Source organism: Meleagris gallopavo, chromosome 6 (assembly GCF_000146605.3).
Source record: "Meleagris gallopavo isolate NT-WF06-2002-E0010 breed Aviagen turkey brand Nicholas breeding stock chromosome 6, Turkey_5.1, whole genome shotgun sequence".
NCBI lineage: Eukaryota > Metazoa > Chordata > Aves > Galliformes > Phasianidae > Meleagris > Meleagris gallopavo.
The window spans coordinates 6,033,249-6,049,939 of NC_015016.2; the positions used below are offsets into that span (position 1 = coordinate 6,033,249).

At 39.3% G+C, this 16,691-nt stretch overlaps 1 protein-coding gene across 1 annotated transcript in view; it reads right to left on the minus strand.

Annotated features, from left to right (window-relative positions):
• The window catches only part of XYLB (xylulokinase), an 80,629-nt gene that overhangs the window by 5,282 nt on the left and 58,656 nt on the right, over window positions 1–16,691 (minus strand). Inside the window, 3 exon segments of the mRNA XM_003206944.4 lie at window positions 3,939–4,033; window positions 6,223–6,310; window positions 10,301–10,359. Coding sequence (XP_003206992.1) covers window positions 3,939–4,033; window positions 6,223–6,310; window positions 10,301–10,359 — 242 coding nt within the window.

The following is a 16,691-nucleotide window of genomic DNA, read 5'->3' on the forward strand; positions in this document are numbered from 1 at the left end:
TTTTTCCTTTAAACTAAATTCAAATTACTTCAGAGATATGCTTAAGAAATTGAGAGATACAGATATTTTATTTTAAAATCATCACAGTAGTTCACCTTTTTTAACTCAAAAAGGATATGTTTAGGGCAGAAAGAACATGATGGTGTCCAGAAATACCCTCAAGATGACTGCAAGGAACCACACCCCAATTGTCCCTTCATTTCTTTCACATATTCATTTTGTAAGCATATCTGAAACAGTTTAATAGCCTGAAACTTATTGGTTACCCAAGTCACTTTAATCAAACTTCCATCAAAACCTATTATCATATTTCCATACTTGTATTATTATGATCTGCAATGCACTAAATTAGCAACCTAAGCCAATTTCAGAAAACATCTCACCCCCAAATATCTAATTCAACAAAAATATCATTATTTTAAATCAATAAATAGGTCGCTATAACTTTCCTGGGTAACAGGGTCACTTCTACAAACACACATGCTTACAAAGCACATCACCAAAGTCAAGAAAACCTGTAGGCCCACATTTTTCCTTCTTGAATGTTTGCAGAATTGATACTTTTCAATAGGGTCAATAGAACCATAGAACCGTAGAATTGTTAAGGTTGGGAAAGACCTCTAAAATCATCTAGTCCGACCATCAGCCCATCCCCACCATGCCCACTGAACTATGGCCCTCAGTGCCCTCAATAGTGCAATCAAAGATTATATATCCAGAGGTAGTGAATTGTGTCATCCCTCCTCCCTGCAAAACCCTATAATATAAAGTGTTACAATAAATCAAACACTATGTTATAGGTATTTGGTTTGTATAAACATAAGTCACCAACCCCACATAATCATGATTCCTCTCCTGCTTTTTTGCTTAATTAAACAACAAGCCAACCATCTCTGTTTAACAGATTACTAGAATAGAGCTGAATTCTAATGCCACAATAATGGATCCTTTCTGTCTGTTAGCATATATTTACTGCTCTATAATCTCCTGGTCATTTCTGTCTTGCCTAGTATTTCTGATTAATCTTTTTCCTTGGGGATGAAAAGACTCCAGAGAGGTTAGATGACTTTAGCTTTTGTTATTCTGAAAATATGAAAAAAAGAATAAGGAATTCATCAGTTTAACCTACAGATGACTAACTTCAACTAGTCTGCTTGAGTCATGACCAAAGGTTATCACCACGGTGGCTACCACCAGAAGACCTTCTGATCCATGTGGGTGTCTACATAATTATAAATAAGCTCAGGGTGCAGAAGCCTCCATAGCCTACAAATATATTGTGAAATCATGTTCAGCTGAAGCGTCAGCCACAGAAACGGTTCTCTTTAGTATGGTCATTTCCAGGCAGGACGGTCTGCTATTAACATAAAGTCACATTTTTGCCAGACAACTTGCAACTTACGGGACTTCAGTTTCCACTAGCTACTAACCGTCACACATAACAAGAACTACGTTTCCCATCTTGTGACTTCATTTTACCTGGCTGTCAGCTTAAGTGAATCTGAAGAATTGTTTTTTGTGCCCTGCCCCCCCTTTATGAAATCACACTCATTATCACAAATAATCATTTGGCAATCAAAGAAACATTTCTTGCATGTCGTGTTCCTGGGAAGTTCTGCTATATGCCTAGGCCTTGGCATCAAAGAGGAGGCCACATCAAACTGTTGCATCTGACCTCTGTCTATAGGAGGTTTTTCTCCTTCTAAGGATGTAGCACATGTTGCCTCCAATCTACACCAAGAAGAAAGGACAAAACTAGACCAGATTGCTGTGTTATGACCTGTTTTTTCTCCACTCTGCCAAGATTTAACTGTAGCTGTCCAGAAAATGTAGGGAAGTGGTCCAGGCAATTTCATATTGGTTAGCCAGATTCTTTCAGAAGAGCTCCTCAGTGAGACAGAACCTAACCTCAGGATGACTTTGAAGTTTATAAAAAGAACCGTCATTTAGGTGAAAGCCTCTAAACTCAACAGAATGAAATTGGATGGACAGGGAGCTGCAGCTCTGTAAGAAACAGAATCAAACTGACTCATCACATTATGAATTTTTACTGCACTGTTCGTGCTAACACACTGTATTACTGACAGGCCCCTCTGGCTTTCTGCAGTTTCACAGCCATGAAACTAGCCAGGGAATCCACCATCAACTGTAAAATTATAAGACAGGAAGAAAAAAAATTGTGTGGAATACGTAATTGCAAGAAGCAGCTCTTAATGGAATGAAGCTGGCAAGCTAAGCTGAAGCACAGGAACAGTTATTCCTTCACACGCTGTTCAGCCGCTGCCTTCTCTATCATTCACTTCTATCTACTGGGGCAATAATTCTCTGCTGTACATCATTTAAAACCAATAAAAAGATATGCTATGAGAGCCAGGTCTAACCAAGTGGAAAAGGAGAAGAAAAGTATCGAGAGGGAGATAATTAACTCTTTTAGCTTCCAGGCCATTTTATGCAGACAGTAAAATAGGAAGAGGCAAATGAATTCCCCACTGTTTTTTCCAGCTAGGCTTGCTGGCCCCTGCAGGGGCACAAGGTGCTTGCTGCTCTTGCAAGTCCTCTGTGAATGACAGCTGTATCCCCTGCCCTTGAGCTTTATAGCTGAAGCAGCACTGGGGGTCACCAGCAGGTCTCAGAGCACTCTGCACCTCCACCAAAGCAGCCTGTCAGCTCTCCAGCAGTGAGCATTTTGGGGGGTATGAGGCAGCAACGTGAGGCTGGATCAGACACCAGGGAGCTGCTCCTGAAGCCCCCACAGGAGCCTCCAGCTGCAACAGATGCGACACAGGCCATTGCTGTTACTTATCTTTCAGAATGAGGGGGGAAAGTTGAGTAAATGAGATCAGATCAATCAAGTTTAAATTATTCAATGTCTTAATATTTCTGAAGGGGACTTCTATTCGATTACTGAGCTCCTCCATCTCAGTTAATAATTAAATAATATGCTGGCAGGCACAATGCAGCATGATCATTTCTATTATTACTCATGATGATATCTGGTGCTCCAGTACATATGTAGCTGGGAGTTAGTAGTTTTGGCAGATCATTAATTTCCCAGTTTAAATAAAAGCTTTAAAACCTTGTTGCCTGTAGTTAGGGCATAACCAAACATCACAAATAGAGTATGTAAGGCCGTCCTGATACACAGCTGAAGATGGAGCTAGACTCATCTTTGCTTCTTTAAACTCATATTCTCCAGGAATCTAGCAATGTTGCATTTTTAAATTTATTAGCTGACATAAAATTGCAAAAGCTGTTGTAAATTAAGGCATCTGACATTTGGTAGTGAGAGGTGTGAGGTAGCACTGTAAAGCCCAAGACAAGTCCTTCGTGGGCAGGAATACAGGCAGAAATGGTGCCATTAGCAACAATGACCACTTGTCTTGCTTAATATATGTGGCCCAAAGAAGCACAAGTTTCACCTTCAGATAAGCTGAAATTCCCAGGATGAGCAAAATACCAAAGACCTGTGAGTACTGAATTCTCCAAGCTGGCATGCTTTCAGCTTTTCCAACTGAGAGCTACAAGAAAAGACACAGCATTGCTGCCCACTGTTGAAGATCTGGAAAGCACCACCACCATGCCTTTCTCAATACTGCAGCCTGCAAGCAAGTAAAGACTGTTTTGTCAATTACTATCAGTTACAACCTGATGTGTATCCAAACTCAATCTGTTTAGGAAGTCGCTTTTGCTCTCCAATCACACCCAGTTAAGGAAAAAAAAAAATCATTCTCTCAGACATAGAGAGGGTGATCATGCAGATTACTACATCATTACACCTGCCATCTCCCCAAATTAAATCAACTTTCACAATAAGAATTAAGAGTTGTGCAACAAAATATTACTTAGATTAATCCATTTCACTAGAAAAATTAGTATACTACTACATTTTGAAGCAGACAGAAAATGAAAAGAAAAATGACATTCCCAAGCTTGCTCACCTCCTCAGCCCCAGCAGTTGGTGTAACAGCCAATCTGGGCTCTGGTGCTAATTTCACAACATCAGCCAAGGGCACATTTGTCTCAGCTACAAGTCCTGCAACGAGAATCACAATCCTGATCAATGCAAAAAGCAAGATGAGGGATGTGCCTTGACTCCCTGGCAAATTAATACCTTATATTGATCTTCCCCGGTCAGGTCAGCATTCAGGATTGAAGGATAAACGGCAAAAAATCTTACATTCCAGTGCACTAGCCTGGGAAGTGGGGATGCTGTGATTGAGTTTTTGCCAATCACTCAATACATGCCCTGGAGAATAGGCAAGCAGCAGAAATGCTATTCAACAATATCAGTAATTATTTATGGTTACAACAGTATAGTAAACAGCAGTGGAAATATGTGGAAGCAAAAGATTCAAGGACAAAATGTGACTAAACTAAAAAGGAAGGGAAAAGAGTGTCAAGAAAGCATGTTACAAATCATTAAACACACTGATATATAAGGAAGCAGAATAACAACAGAGTCCTACTACCACAACATGTTGCTTTGCAAGTGGATCACACCCTTTTAGGAGTTCCTTGTTACAACTGTAAGTACCCCAGGTGAACTGTGGAAAACCCTACTTGTAACCAGATGTACAGTCTAATGGGATTAAAGAGCCACTGCCATCAATATTTCATTTATATTAGGAAGTCTTTGCTTATACTAAATTCCTTTCCCTGGTCAAAAGTGAGTCATCTGAAAAATGCCATTTAGAAACACACAAGGCATGCCCCCAGGGCTTGGCTGGCAGAGCACCTGAGCTAAGGAGTCCCTGTGACAGCACAGCATCTGAAATCCTCCCTCAAATGCTCTGTCAACCAAGCTTCAAGATTCCACATGCCAAACTGGCAGAGCGATTTTATATCTTCCATACATATGAAATCACTGAAAAAAACTTTAATGATGGCTCTACATTCCACTTGTATTCAGGGACAAAAAGTTTGCTTGTAGCATTATGCACTGGAAAGCTTTTGGTGACTGCTGAAGCAGTAGGCAAAGTTTGAGCACAGAGTTTGGAGATTTAGCCTCCAAGGTGCAAAAAATAGTCCCATTATGGCTTAAACACACTGATAACCTTACTGTACTGCTTACACTGCTCTGCCATGCTTTGCCTGACAGAATCCCTGTGACTTGTCCGGAAATAAAGCAGAGAGCAAGTTGTGTGTGTTAAACATACTGACTCAAACTTTTGGCTGTGCTTCTTCAAATGCAAGAGAGCATGTAGTCTTCACATGGTATAATGTGACAGCAGAACTTGCTTCTAAAATTACAACTTGGCTGATTTTTCCTCATGACTGATGTTTTCTCTTCCATGCATGTGCAATGGCATGGATCTTATATGAATCTTTACAGGAGCTAGCCATTTCTGGTTTATTGAGCACAGTGATGGTGATGGGCTGATGGTTGGACGAGATGATTTCAGTGGTCTTTTCCAATCTTAGTGATTCTATGAGTAAGGGCCAAATCCTAAAGCTTCTAATCAGAAAAACAGAGGTTAAGAACAGTTGGCCTACACAATTACTTCAGAATTTGATCCCCATTCCTTAACTTGTTTAGCAATAATGTATTAGAAACTTACTTTAAACAATACTTTATTAGAATGTCCTGTCTGAGATTGAACACTTAAATGGCTGAGGGCCTAACCTAAACATAGCACTGCATGCATTAATAAATACAAGTTCATTAACACTTTAAATCTGGGTCTTGGACTGTTGCATCACACTGAGTGATATGGTACAATGAACAGAATGACTGGGTAACCTAAAAGCATCCCAGGATTTATGCTTTTACAAGACAAAGTGCACACAGCTCGAGTGTGAAGCCCAGTAGGCTTGTATACTGTATGTCTTGACATTTAAAAGCTGGAAGATATATAGGTTTAGAAACATTTACTTGGCCAGCAGTATTCCTGGACTTGTCGTCTCTGTTGTCTTGGAACCTCTTTGCTAGGATGGATCTTTAGTTTGTTAGACCACTTCAGCCACTCAGATAACAAAACAACACATAAAGCTCCTAGACTCTAACCTGCCAATCTCAGCAGCTTCCAGGCCTTATCCCCTGATTAAGAAGCAGCTCGATCCAAGAGTATTAAAGCAACTTCCCCCTTGCTTTGACCTCAGTGACCTTCCAGTCAGATTCATCCAGTTTTATTCCCCTCTCATTTTCAATAACATTAATCCCAAGTATTAACCAACTGAAATTAAACATCTAGACCACTCAGAAGTATCTCCTTACAGTCTTACCATGAATCGCTCTGTAAGCACTTCCTAAACAAGCAGAGTTGGCTGTATCAATAGTGTACACTGGAGCATTGAACACATCAGACAGGACCTGGGAAGTATCAGAGTATCAGTTATGCATGTTCATGAAATACAAAGGATAAGCAATCCCTATTACTGCACAGGAAAACAGACAGATTATATACACTCCAGCAGAGCATTTGGGTATCCATGGAAAAAAGTACCAGAGACAACACTGAGTCTCCTGAACTTGTGACACAATGGAGTATTTGTAAATCTGATCTAGAGATGCAACTACAGCCAGGAGATTAAGTCCCACTTCTCCTCAGATCTCTTTCTTGAAAGTCTAGAGGATTCTAACTTCAAGCATCATCTCTCTCATGAGCCCACACAGTCTGCCCATGCTGAAGGCCTGCATCAGGGATATCCATTTGGGAACCTGCAACTGATGCCTTTTTTCCTCCATCACTTGTATGGCTGACTCAAGCAGAAAGGAAGGAGAAAGGAACCAGCCATGGCTCCCCAGTTCTCAACTTTGATAGCATAAAAGCTACAGTTTGCTAAACCACTTGTCTTTGCTTCCAGCACTCCCATTACATTAGGGTTAGCAGAAGAATGAAGCATGACCTGATCTCACAGGCTTTACACATACCAGGAGTTTTCCTGCGTTTGAGTAATCCTTAGCTATGAAGACAAAGCAAGGCTATGTGTTCTCAGCTTGGTTTGGCAGTACAAAGAAAATAATACATGAAAAGAATCTGTTTTGATATCTGACAGATACTAAGTTATTCCACCATGCACCATTCCACCCACTGCACTGAAATCTACACCAGCATCTCGCATTTACTGAGTGTATGCACTCTTACTAACAATGTAGTTTTAAGAACATAAGATATTGTGGAGGGAAAATAAGACAAATTTGGACAGGGACACAGAATATTCAAGAACGCTTTACTGAAAATATTCTCAACTTATTCTTTCCAAATTAAATAGATATTTTTGTTTAATCTCCCCAAGGCTTGTAGGTGTCCCTCAGGCCACACAACAAGCAAGCAGCAATTCAGAAGTTTATCACCTGATTTACATCAGTATATAAGAATTTAAAATAAGGTCACAGTGTCCACAAACACAAACCAATCAGATTTGTGACCAGCAAAACCCCATCCAGGGATTCACAACCCTGCTGATCATAGAACAGAATCATAGAATCACTGAGGTTGGAAAAGATCTCTAAGATCACCCAGTCCAATCATCTGCCTATCACCAACAGTTCCCACTAAACCATGCCTCCCAGTACAAATAGAAATGTTTCTTGAACATCTACAGGTTCATGACTCTACCACCTCCCTCTACAGCCCAGTCCAGTACCTGACCACTCTCTCGGAGAAGTATTTCCTAACATCCAACCTGAATCTCCCCCGGCACAAATTGAGACCATTCTCTCTAGTCCTATTGCTAGTTACAAGGGAGAAGAGGCCAGCTCCCACCCCACCGCAAGCTCCCTTCAGTCAGTTGTAGAGTGCAATAAGGTCACCCCTCAGCCTCCTGCTCGCCAGACCAAACAATCCCAGCTCCATCAGCTGCTCCTCATGAGGACTGTGCTCCTACACCCCAAAATACTGGCTAGGCCTGATCCCCCTGTTGTCCCGCACATGTGGTGTGATATGCCTCAAGATGGGGCCCAGGGTTCATCCTGGGCCCCATGGCCTCATAGAAGATGACTAAGGAATTCAATTCATATGCTACAGTAAAAAAGATATGCAACGTTTTTAAAGGATTTTGTCTCTTTCTCTGAAAGTTTGAGAGAGATTTGCAAATAAAAACCTTAGATAATCACAGATTTTGTTATCTGAAACAAAAGCCATTAAGTTGCTAATTAGAATCCAGTAATAGCCTCATCTTACACACTTTTTATGCTCTTTTCTGTTCATACTGCAGTGTCAGTACTGCCTAACTTCTGTTAGTAAGCAAGAACTGAACAAACAGTGAGCTTCACTGTTAGGGGATAAATGGAAAATTAACCACTGTATCCATTAAAAAGCCCTCTGGAAATAAGGTCACAGAGTGCAAGGTTCAAATATCCATCCCGTCCTGTATGATTTCACCACATTCCCCATCTGTTCATCTCTTCATCTCACATAGGTATTCCTTGCCTTATGCTTGAATTTTAAATTTCCTTGAACAGAGGTCTTTTGTGTTGCACCTCTCCAGAGTCTTATACAATGCAGCTCTATTCAGTAATGCTAATAAGTACTGCAATCGTACAAATAATAACTACCTTTTGTGTCACATGATTATGAAATTAAAATTATTAAAAGTTCATATATTCAGTACATTACTTGAAACCACGATCTCTCTCACGAATAATTTTAAAAGAAACTGTTAAAGGTTTTACTGTTACAAATATTTCACTATGTTTCATGTGGTCATTAATCAGGCCCACATATGTTATAAGAAGCTTCCCAGAATAGTGAAGAAAACTGCTCTGCTATAGCTGTATTTTTTTTTTTTTAAGCACATTTTCCTAAGTTGCCTTCTTTGCTATGTAAAATACAGGAGTTACTGAATGTTGATTAATTAAATGATACTCTTTTGTAACCCTGGAACAAATTATCCAAAATTGACCATGATAAGGGCGGAAGCCGTTATTCTTCATGCAACTGATATGGTTTCTGAGGTTTTGATTAAATTAAAAAGGAGGATCCAATTAACCAGTGATTGAATTAAGTGGACGAAACCGTATTGATCATATTATTTTAAGACACTTCTAATGAGTTTTAAAAGCAGCTCTATTACTACACTTGAAGAGCAAGCACCACAGGAATCACTCTCATGACCACAAATTTTCAGCTATTTTAAAATTACAAGTTACAAAAACATTCTGTTCTCAGCCCTCACAGCAAGGAGACCCTCCTAGTATCTAAATATTGCTTTAAGAGAAAATATCTATTAATTCAATCTCTTTCTTAACATACTCTTAGTACGCTAAGAAATAGTAGAACTATTTCAGTGGGGACCAATATTTTAAGCCATTAACATACCAGTTAATTTTCCAACATCAGCTTCTTGAGCAAAATAACCAAAGCAGATGAAGTGACATCTACAGGCAAAACATTCCAAATCTGTCCTTTGTGTCCCAATGAGCTCTATATCCTATGGCTCTACAAACACACATTTTAGATGCCTTAGGAGAAAGTGAGGTCTTTGCTTTTCAATCTCCATTTATTCCAACTCACATTTTGCAGAACAGATCGCATTCACTTTGTACAACCGTGCTCACCAAAGAACATGGTGTGTAGCTGAGGCTGGCCTCAAGAGTTTCTATTACTAATGGAAATGGATTGGTATCCAGAGAACACAATTCACCCTGTGCTGACTAACTCCTGAGCTTTGTGGTGTAGTTGCCCATCCCCAAGCTCACTGAGCCTCTAGTCAAAGAGAAGCTTATTGATGCACTCAGTGGAATAAACTCAGGATATTCTCGGGACAAAGGATCTTAACCAGTGTTAGCTGTGCAGCAACAGCATCAGATGAGGAAGATGGGAAGAGGGAGGAGAGACTACCCAGAAGAAAAGGAGCTCTACTAATATATGACACAATGCCAATAAGAAATACATGTTCAAAAACAACAGGGACAGGGTTTAGAGTGGTTCTTCTTCGGTGGATTTATTTGTTTGAGTGTCCAGCACTAGGGTAATCCCTCTCCAGTTTCAGTCTAAAGTCCAGTACTGACTTTAATGACAAAAACTATAAACATCTCAGGTATCTTATCAAGTCTCTTCTTGGTTTCTTTGCTAATTGATTTGACATAAGCAACGAGAGCTGGAAATCACCAGTGTTTCAGATACACATCCATAAAACTAGTGAGGTGTAAATATATATATACACACACATAAAATAAATCTAAAGTTCAATACAATGTTAGCATTAGTCTCCAAAACAAACCTGAGGAAAAATCCCAATAACCTGAAGCAGTTTCACAATCCTATACCCAAACCTTCCCATACAGTTAAAGTGATTTGGATTCTATATGCCGAAATAAAAATGTAGATATAATCATCTACTTTAATTTTCTACTTACCTGTAAAATTTTTTTATTATGGGATGCTCCACCTGTAGCCAAAATCCTTGTTTTGGGCACTGCAATGCAAAAGAACACACAGATCAGATTGAAAGCACATATTGTACAGATTTGCACTACTGAACCAAGCCATGAGAATGAGGAGGGGAAGTCAGATGGTCTGGGCTCTCTCCCTGTATCTCTAGCAATATTTTCCAAACTTACTCCTCACAACGTTCACAATCAGAGTTCACTGGAACCTGAGCATCCCTATATGCTTGAATGACAAGGAAGCGTGTCAGAAGGTAATTAGAGATGGTCTAAATCAATTCAGCAAAATAAAAATTACATAAATCTCTATCCAATTAAAAATCATAGATCTGGAGGTAGTGGGAAAAAAAAATACCCTACACATTCTTTAGTCTTTATAAGAAATTTACCCTTCCTCATCGTGTTCCTGGCTTTCTGTCCAGTGCTTCATTATTTATTTGTGTACGTGCTCCTCTGGAGCATGACATCCAACAAGCCATACATCTATCCACAACCACAATTCAGCAAGGTATTACAAGCTTCAGTAGTTCAAGTATCTCACTGAAATTCTTTAAAGATTTAAAATTAAATGAATGCATAAATACTTCAATATCTTATATTTAAAAAATAAATCTACACACTTAATTACCCTAATCTATCATAATAATAGCAGCACAGTCATATGATCTATCACAGTAACACCATTCTGTACATCCTCCTAAAAAGGGAATTTTACTGTGATATTATTTTGTTCGTTTAACCTCATTTTTAACAAAAGCTGAAAAAATATCTTACTTCACACAAAGCAAACGCGGTCAATTTATACCGAGGCCCTAAACAACTTGTTATTTGTCCTTAATGGCAAAATCCCTGAAGACAGAATCAGAAACAGAGAAGATGTGTCTCACAAAAGGCTCCTCGTGACATTTCTTGACCCAAAGTGAGGTGCTCAGGTGGAGTCTTAGACCCAGCTACAGCACTGCACAGAGGACCCTATCTTGCTGATAAATTTAATTTTATTTTCCTCTTTGGAGGATATTCAGCGATGCACAAATTGGGTTTTAAAAGCCATTAGGATCTCTGTCAATGTCAGTAAACAAATAAAACAAACAGCAGAGTGATTCCTCGGGGAAAACAAGTTTCAATTATACCAACGCAGAATGACAGATCCCTGCCAAGATTATCACAACAATGTAATAGCACAGAAACCAGTGAAAAATAACTACCAAGCCTCTGTTCCTAGAAACCAAGCTGAACTCTAAATGATTTGCCTAGTAGTTGCAATTCTGTCTTGCTAAACCTTGCTGAGAATATAAATTCTTGCAGAAGTATCATATCCAGCATGAAAACACATTTCAAAAACAGCCAGCAGGACGGAATTAGAAACAAGTATGTTTGCTACACTTCACAGGAATTGAAAGCAAGGAACAAGCCATGCTTACTACCCCCTGCCTCTGGAGAGGGGCTTAATAAGCTTCTGGGCTGTCACCATCAGGAGAGAATGGTGCACAAGGCAGAAGGGGCAAAAGCAGGCAGGAATCAAGGGCTGGACAGGAGTCTTCTGCTCATCAATAGGTTGGAAGACTCAGGTTTTGCTTTTATTATATATCTGTGCCGTCACTGTAACTTGGAACATTTCAATATAAATGAGTTACCATAGGAAAAGCAGGGGTAACATCGCAGTGCACCTATGAGCCTGTATTTACCCTGCCTTTAGGTGAAGAAGGTATCTAACAAGAGGGGAAGTAGAGTTAAATCTAAAGGTGTTTAACACCATTATCTGAATCCAGACTAATTCTGTTGTAGCTAAACACTAAAGAATTATTTCAGTGCATAGTGAACCTACTTGACAAAAGAAACTGATGCAGATTGCGCTGTGAAGTTTCAACTGTTGGTTGGATATCTCAAGTTCTAAATTGAACTAGCTATTGAGTACAAGCACATGCAAGGAAAAGAAAAGAAGGCATGTCCTACACACGAAGGGCAAAATCATTAATTTTCCTTAACTAGGATTGTTTGCTTCACTGAAACACATCCCAGTGGGTACCAGCTTCATGAACCTTGGCCATTGCTATCTGCCAAGAGAACGTGACCCACTGTACTGGTGGGACTGGTCCATCCAGACATGAGGAAGAGTGACCTCAGTGCTCTGCATTCCCAGCAGCAGCTCCACATACGGCCGGAGCGGGGACAACAGCTTTCTTGATTGAGTTTCTACCACTCATTACAAACAAGGAGCCAGGTCCCAAAAGAACTGATCTGAATTAGCAGAATTTTATGTTTCTCTCTTATTTCAATCTCTCCTCCTAAGAGTGTGGAAAATGCATCGATCACTGATTTCAGGGATTGCCTTTTTAATGCCAATATTGTGTGCTTTACTGAACGGTGGACGTTTGCTCTAAGATGTGTAATTGGATACATCTTATAAATAAATAAAGCCCATCATTTATGTATACGGGGGCATTAACAAAGACATCATTCATCCATCACTAGTGGTGTTCTCAGCCAGCTGTGGGTGAATCTGTCAGGAGCTACCATCTATATCCCCTACAGCAGTGCACAGAAAGAACTTAAATACAGTGTTACTAAAATAAAAATCAACACCAACTCTAGCAAACATAATTCAGGAATTCAATTCTCTGACAGTTGAGAGAATCGGTTTAAACATCTTTTAATTAAAAGCTCCTGGCTTAGTACCTAACCAACCCGTTTATTTCCTTCCTATTTAAAATTTGATGATTTTTTAGAGAGCCAATACAGGATTTTAACCCTGTGTAGAAAGCATTTACAGCTGCTTGTGGCATGGCACTGTCCTGCAATATGCATCACTTCCACAGCTGAATTATCGCTGTGGAATACTGTGGCTGATTTAATTAAATTCAGTTAAAACAGTAATTGCTATGGCTGGGGGAGAGCAGCAGGGAGAAGAAAAGTAAAGAAGTTCACTTACATAGCAAGATAGTAGAATCATAGAATGGCTTGGTTGGAAGGGACCTCAAAGATCATCTAGTTCCAACCCCCTGCCATGGGTCACCAGCCATTAAATCAGGCACTAGATCAGGTTGTCCATGGTCCCATCCAATCTGGTCTTAAGCACCTGAAGGGATGGGCATAGATGGGAGTACAAGGTACTTCCCCAAATAAGACTGAGAAGCCAGCCCACAGCCAGATTTTGTTACTGTTCCCACAACAAGCCCCACTGTCTCCTTCAGAGATCCAACAAGAAGAACTGGATGATGTTAAAGTTCATCTCTTGGCTCTTGTTTTCAGTCAAGATATTGCTTTCACCAAAAAGCATAAGGGACAAATGGGAAGACAGAGAAATTAGTTATTTGTATTATGGATATTTCAGTGAAAGAAAGACTGCAGTCCTACATGGCTGTATATTAATAAACATACAACCGATGCCTTTCCAAAAAAGCAAGCAGCTCAAGTAGAGTAAGATACAAAGTAATGGATGGACTGGAACAAAAATTTTAGAAAGCGAAAACTCAAAGAGCCCAGATGGATTCAGCAAGTGAAATGGGAATCAGCAAGTAAGACAGGCAGTCTCTCCTGAGCAACCCACTATCCCCTGTAGTGGCCTTGGCACATGACTGTATCTATTCAGAAAAAATAATCACATAAGCAAACTCATGTCAATTGGAAGGTTAGTGCTGACGAGTAGCACCAAGGAGGCTGGAGGCAGAAATTCACTCCCCTGTTCTAACAGGAATGGGAGCAGATCAGACTGCAAACAGGTTCAGATGTTAACCTGAATGGGAAAACTCCTTACCTTAGGGCTTTTGGGTCTGGCCGTATTTCAACTGGGCAGTAGGAACGTGCCTGTATCAATCCTGACTTTTGCTAGCACATGCATAAAGTCAGGAAGAAGAACCTGAAGATGGAAACTCTTCAACTGTTCCACCTAAATGCCCATTGCTGTGCACAGCCCTGGTTTGTACCCCAACCTCCACGCACTTGCTGACATTCAAAACTCCTAAAACACATTTTCAAGGCTTCATCCAAACAACTTGATAATGTCTTTCTCATCACAAATGAATCCATAAATAAAACAGAACAATGGAACATGCATTCAAAAAGCAGCTGATTACGCACATGAACCCATGCCAGCTATAAGCATGATTGCAAATAACTGCAATTTACAATTTGTAAGCAACAAGAAAAGTGTCAGCCCCTCCGTTATTTCTCTGATTAACTCCAAACACTATAATTTAAAAAAAAATTATTTTCTAGCTTTTCATTCAAGAAAAAAAAACAAAGCAAGAATACATCATTATTTTGCCTCATTTATAAAACAAATGTTCCAAAATTTTCCTCTTTACAGATTAACTCTTCAAAAACTCATGCTAATTATTCTTCTGCTAATACAGTGGAAGTAAGCACCTGCTACAGTAGAAAGCTTTTCCTATCCGCATCTTTGAAATAGGAAAATTTGCAAGCCACTCAGTGCCCCCTACATGACTTTGAGGACAGGTCAAAGGCACTTGCTTCTCTGCCTCACTACACTACATTACATCTGACGCTTTTCAGGAGAAAAAAAGACTGCCACAAACAGCTGCAGCACAACAGACAATATCTACCTGATTGAGGTAAGAGTAATGCAAACCCAAACTGTTTTGTTTTGGTTTTTTTGTTTTTTTTTGTTTGTTTGTTTGTTTTACTTTACAGGCCAATGCAACTGCCTGAGTGAATAAACTACAAGCTGGAAGCCAAATAATAAAACAAATCCAGCCATCTTTACAGTACTAAAAAGAAGACAGTAATTCATAAAAGCTATTCAAAACCCATTTTTTAAAAGACCTTACTTTCACTTTGAAGTGTCAATTAATTTATTACAGAAAGAAGCAAGCCATATTTGCCATATAGGTTGACTACTTCCTTACATACAAGCAAAAAAGTTTTCATATTTCATAACAGCCTTTAATTTCATTAGGGGTTTCAATTGCTCAAACTTCTGTCATAAATTTTCCAGACACGGAATTTATTTTTAGTTTTTTAAATGCACTGTCTGGGGAAGAAAAACAACTTCTAAGGATAAAATTGATCATCTGCCTGTAATGCTACAGCTCTTATCAAACCTGCTCTAACTCAACCGGGGAAAAAAAGCCAAGATTTCCTTTGCAACAATGACAAATATGGCTAATATTCTCAACATTTATGCTACTTACATAGATAAAGTCTCTACAATGATGTAGGGGAGAACAGGCGTGATTCTTCTTGCTCACCCTTCTGCAAGGCAAGAATAATACCACTAAAATGAGTAGATGTGCACACACCTAAGTAAAACTGAGTAGAAGCGGTACCCATAGCCAAGACCCATATGCAACTGCTAGTCTAGGTCACCTGATGTTCTCAAGTGACAGTGTTGACTTCTAATAGCAGAAATCATTCTTCATGAGGATACCAAATTTAGCTTTTCTAAGCGCTTCAGTAAAGACAACCTTTGTATTTCACAACCCGGAGCTTAAAGAGACCAAATCACCGACTCTGAAACTCCTTATAACCTAGCTCACATCAGTATGAATGTGCAAATAGCACTGACTCAAAGTCTTTATCTATTCAATGGTTTTCAAGAAAATAAACACAGAAAAATGTGCACATAAATTCCCTTTTAACATTTTGCTTTACCTTGTTACTGCAGATTACCTACAAAATACAGTCTAAGACATGCTATAGGAAACAAACCAAAAAGTTAAGATACAACTCTACTGACAATTCAACTTCATTGACTTCAGCAGCATTATGCAGGAATGAAAACTTCGGCTCATGAATGTTAAAGACTTATTTGGGAACAAGCTGATCAATAGCCGTAACAGTAGCATATACATTGACAAGCTCACAACAAGACCTCTGGAATATTTGCATTTCTTGTAGAAATTCTGCAGAGCTGCAATCGCTTATCAATTTGCTGTGATTTTTTCTTTCCTTTTTTTTTCTTTTCTTTTTTGAGCCATGGATCTCTATTTGACAGACTATTTTGATGAAGCCTGGGCTAAATTCCAACAGTAACGTATAAAAAAAATCCACAACTCAGCAACAGAGTTTACAGGAAGGGGTGAAAAAAAAGCAGATTTAGATCTGAAGTCTTCATAGACATACACTGAATAATTTGAAAAAATCTTTCTGTGAATGCTTTTAAGGAAAGAGGGAAGGCTAACAAGAAGAAACACTTATAATTTATTTGGTCAAATCTGAAAATGCACTTGAGGAAAAGTCCTCCCCTGAAGACAGTATTACTTGAAGTCATCCTTGCTATCTCTCTGACTTGCATAAATCCTTGGTTCTGAATTCACTCCTTACAGAAAAAATAAGTTACCATGAGCTAGTGAGATAGGAATGAGCATAATCAGAGAGCCTGAGCATCTTTCCTACAAAGAAA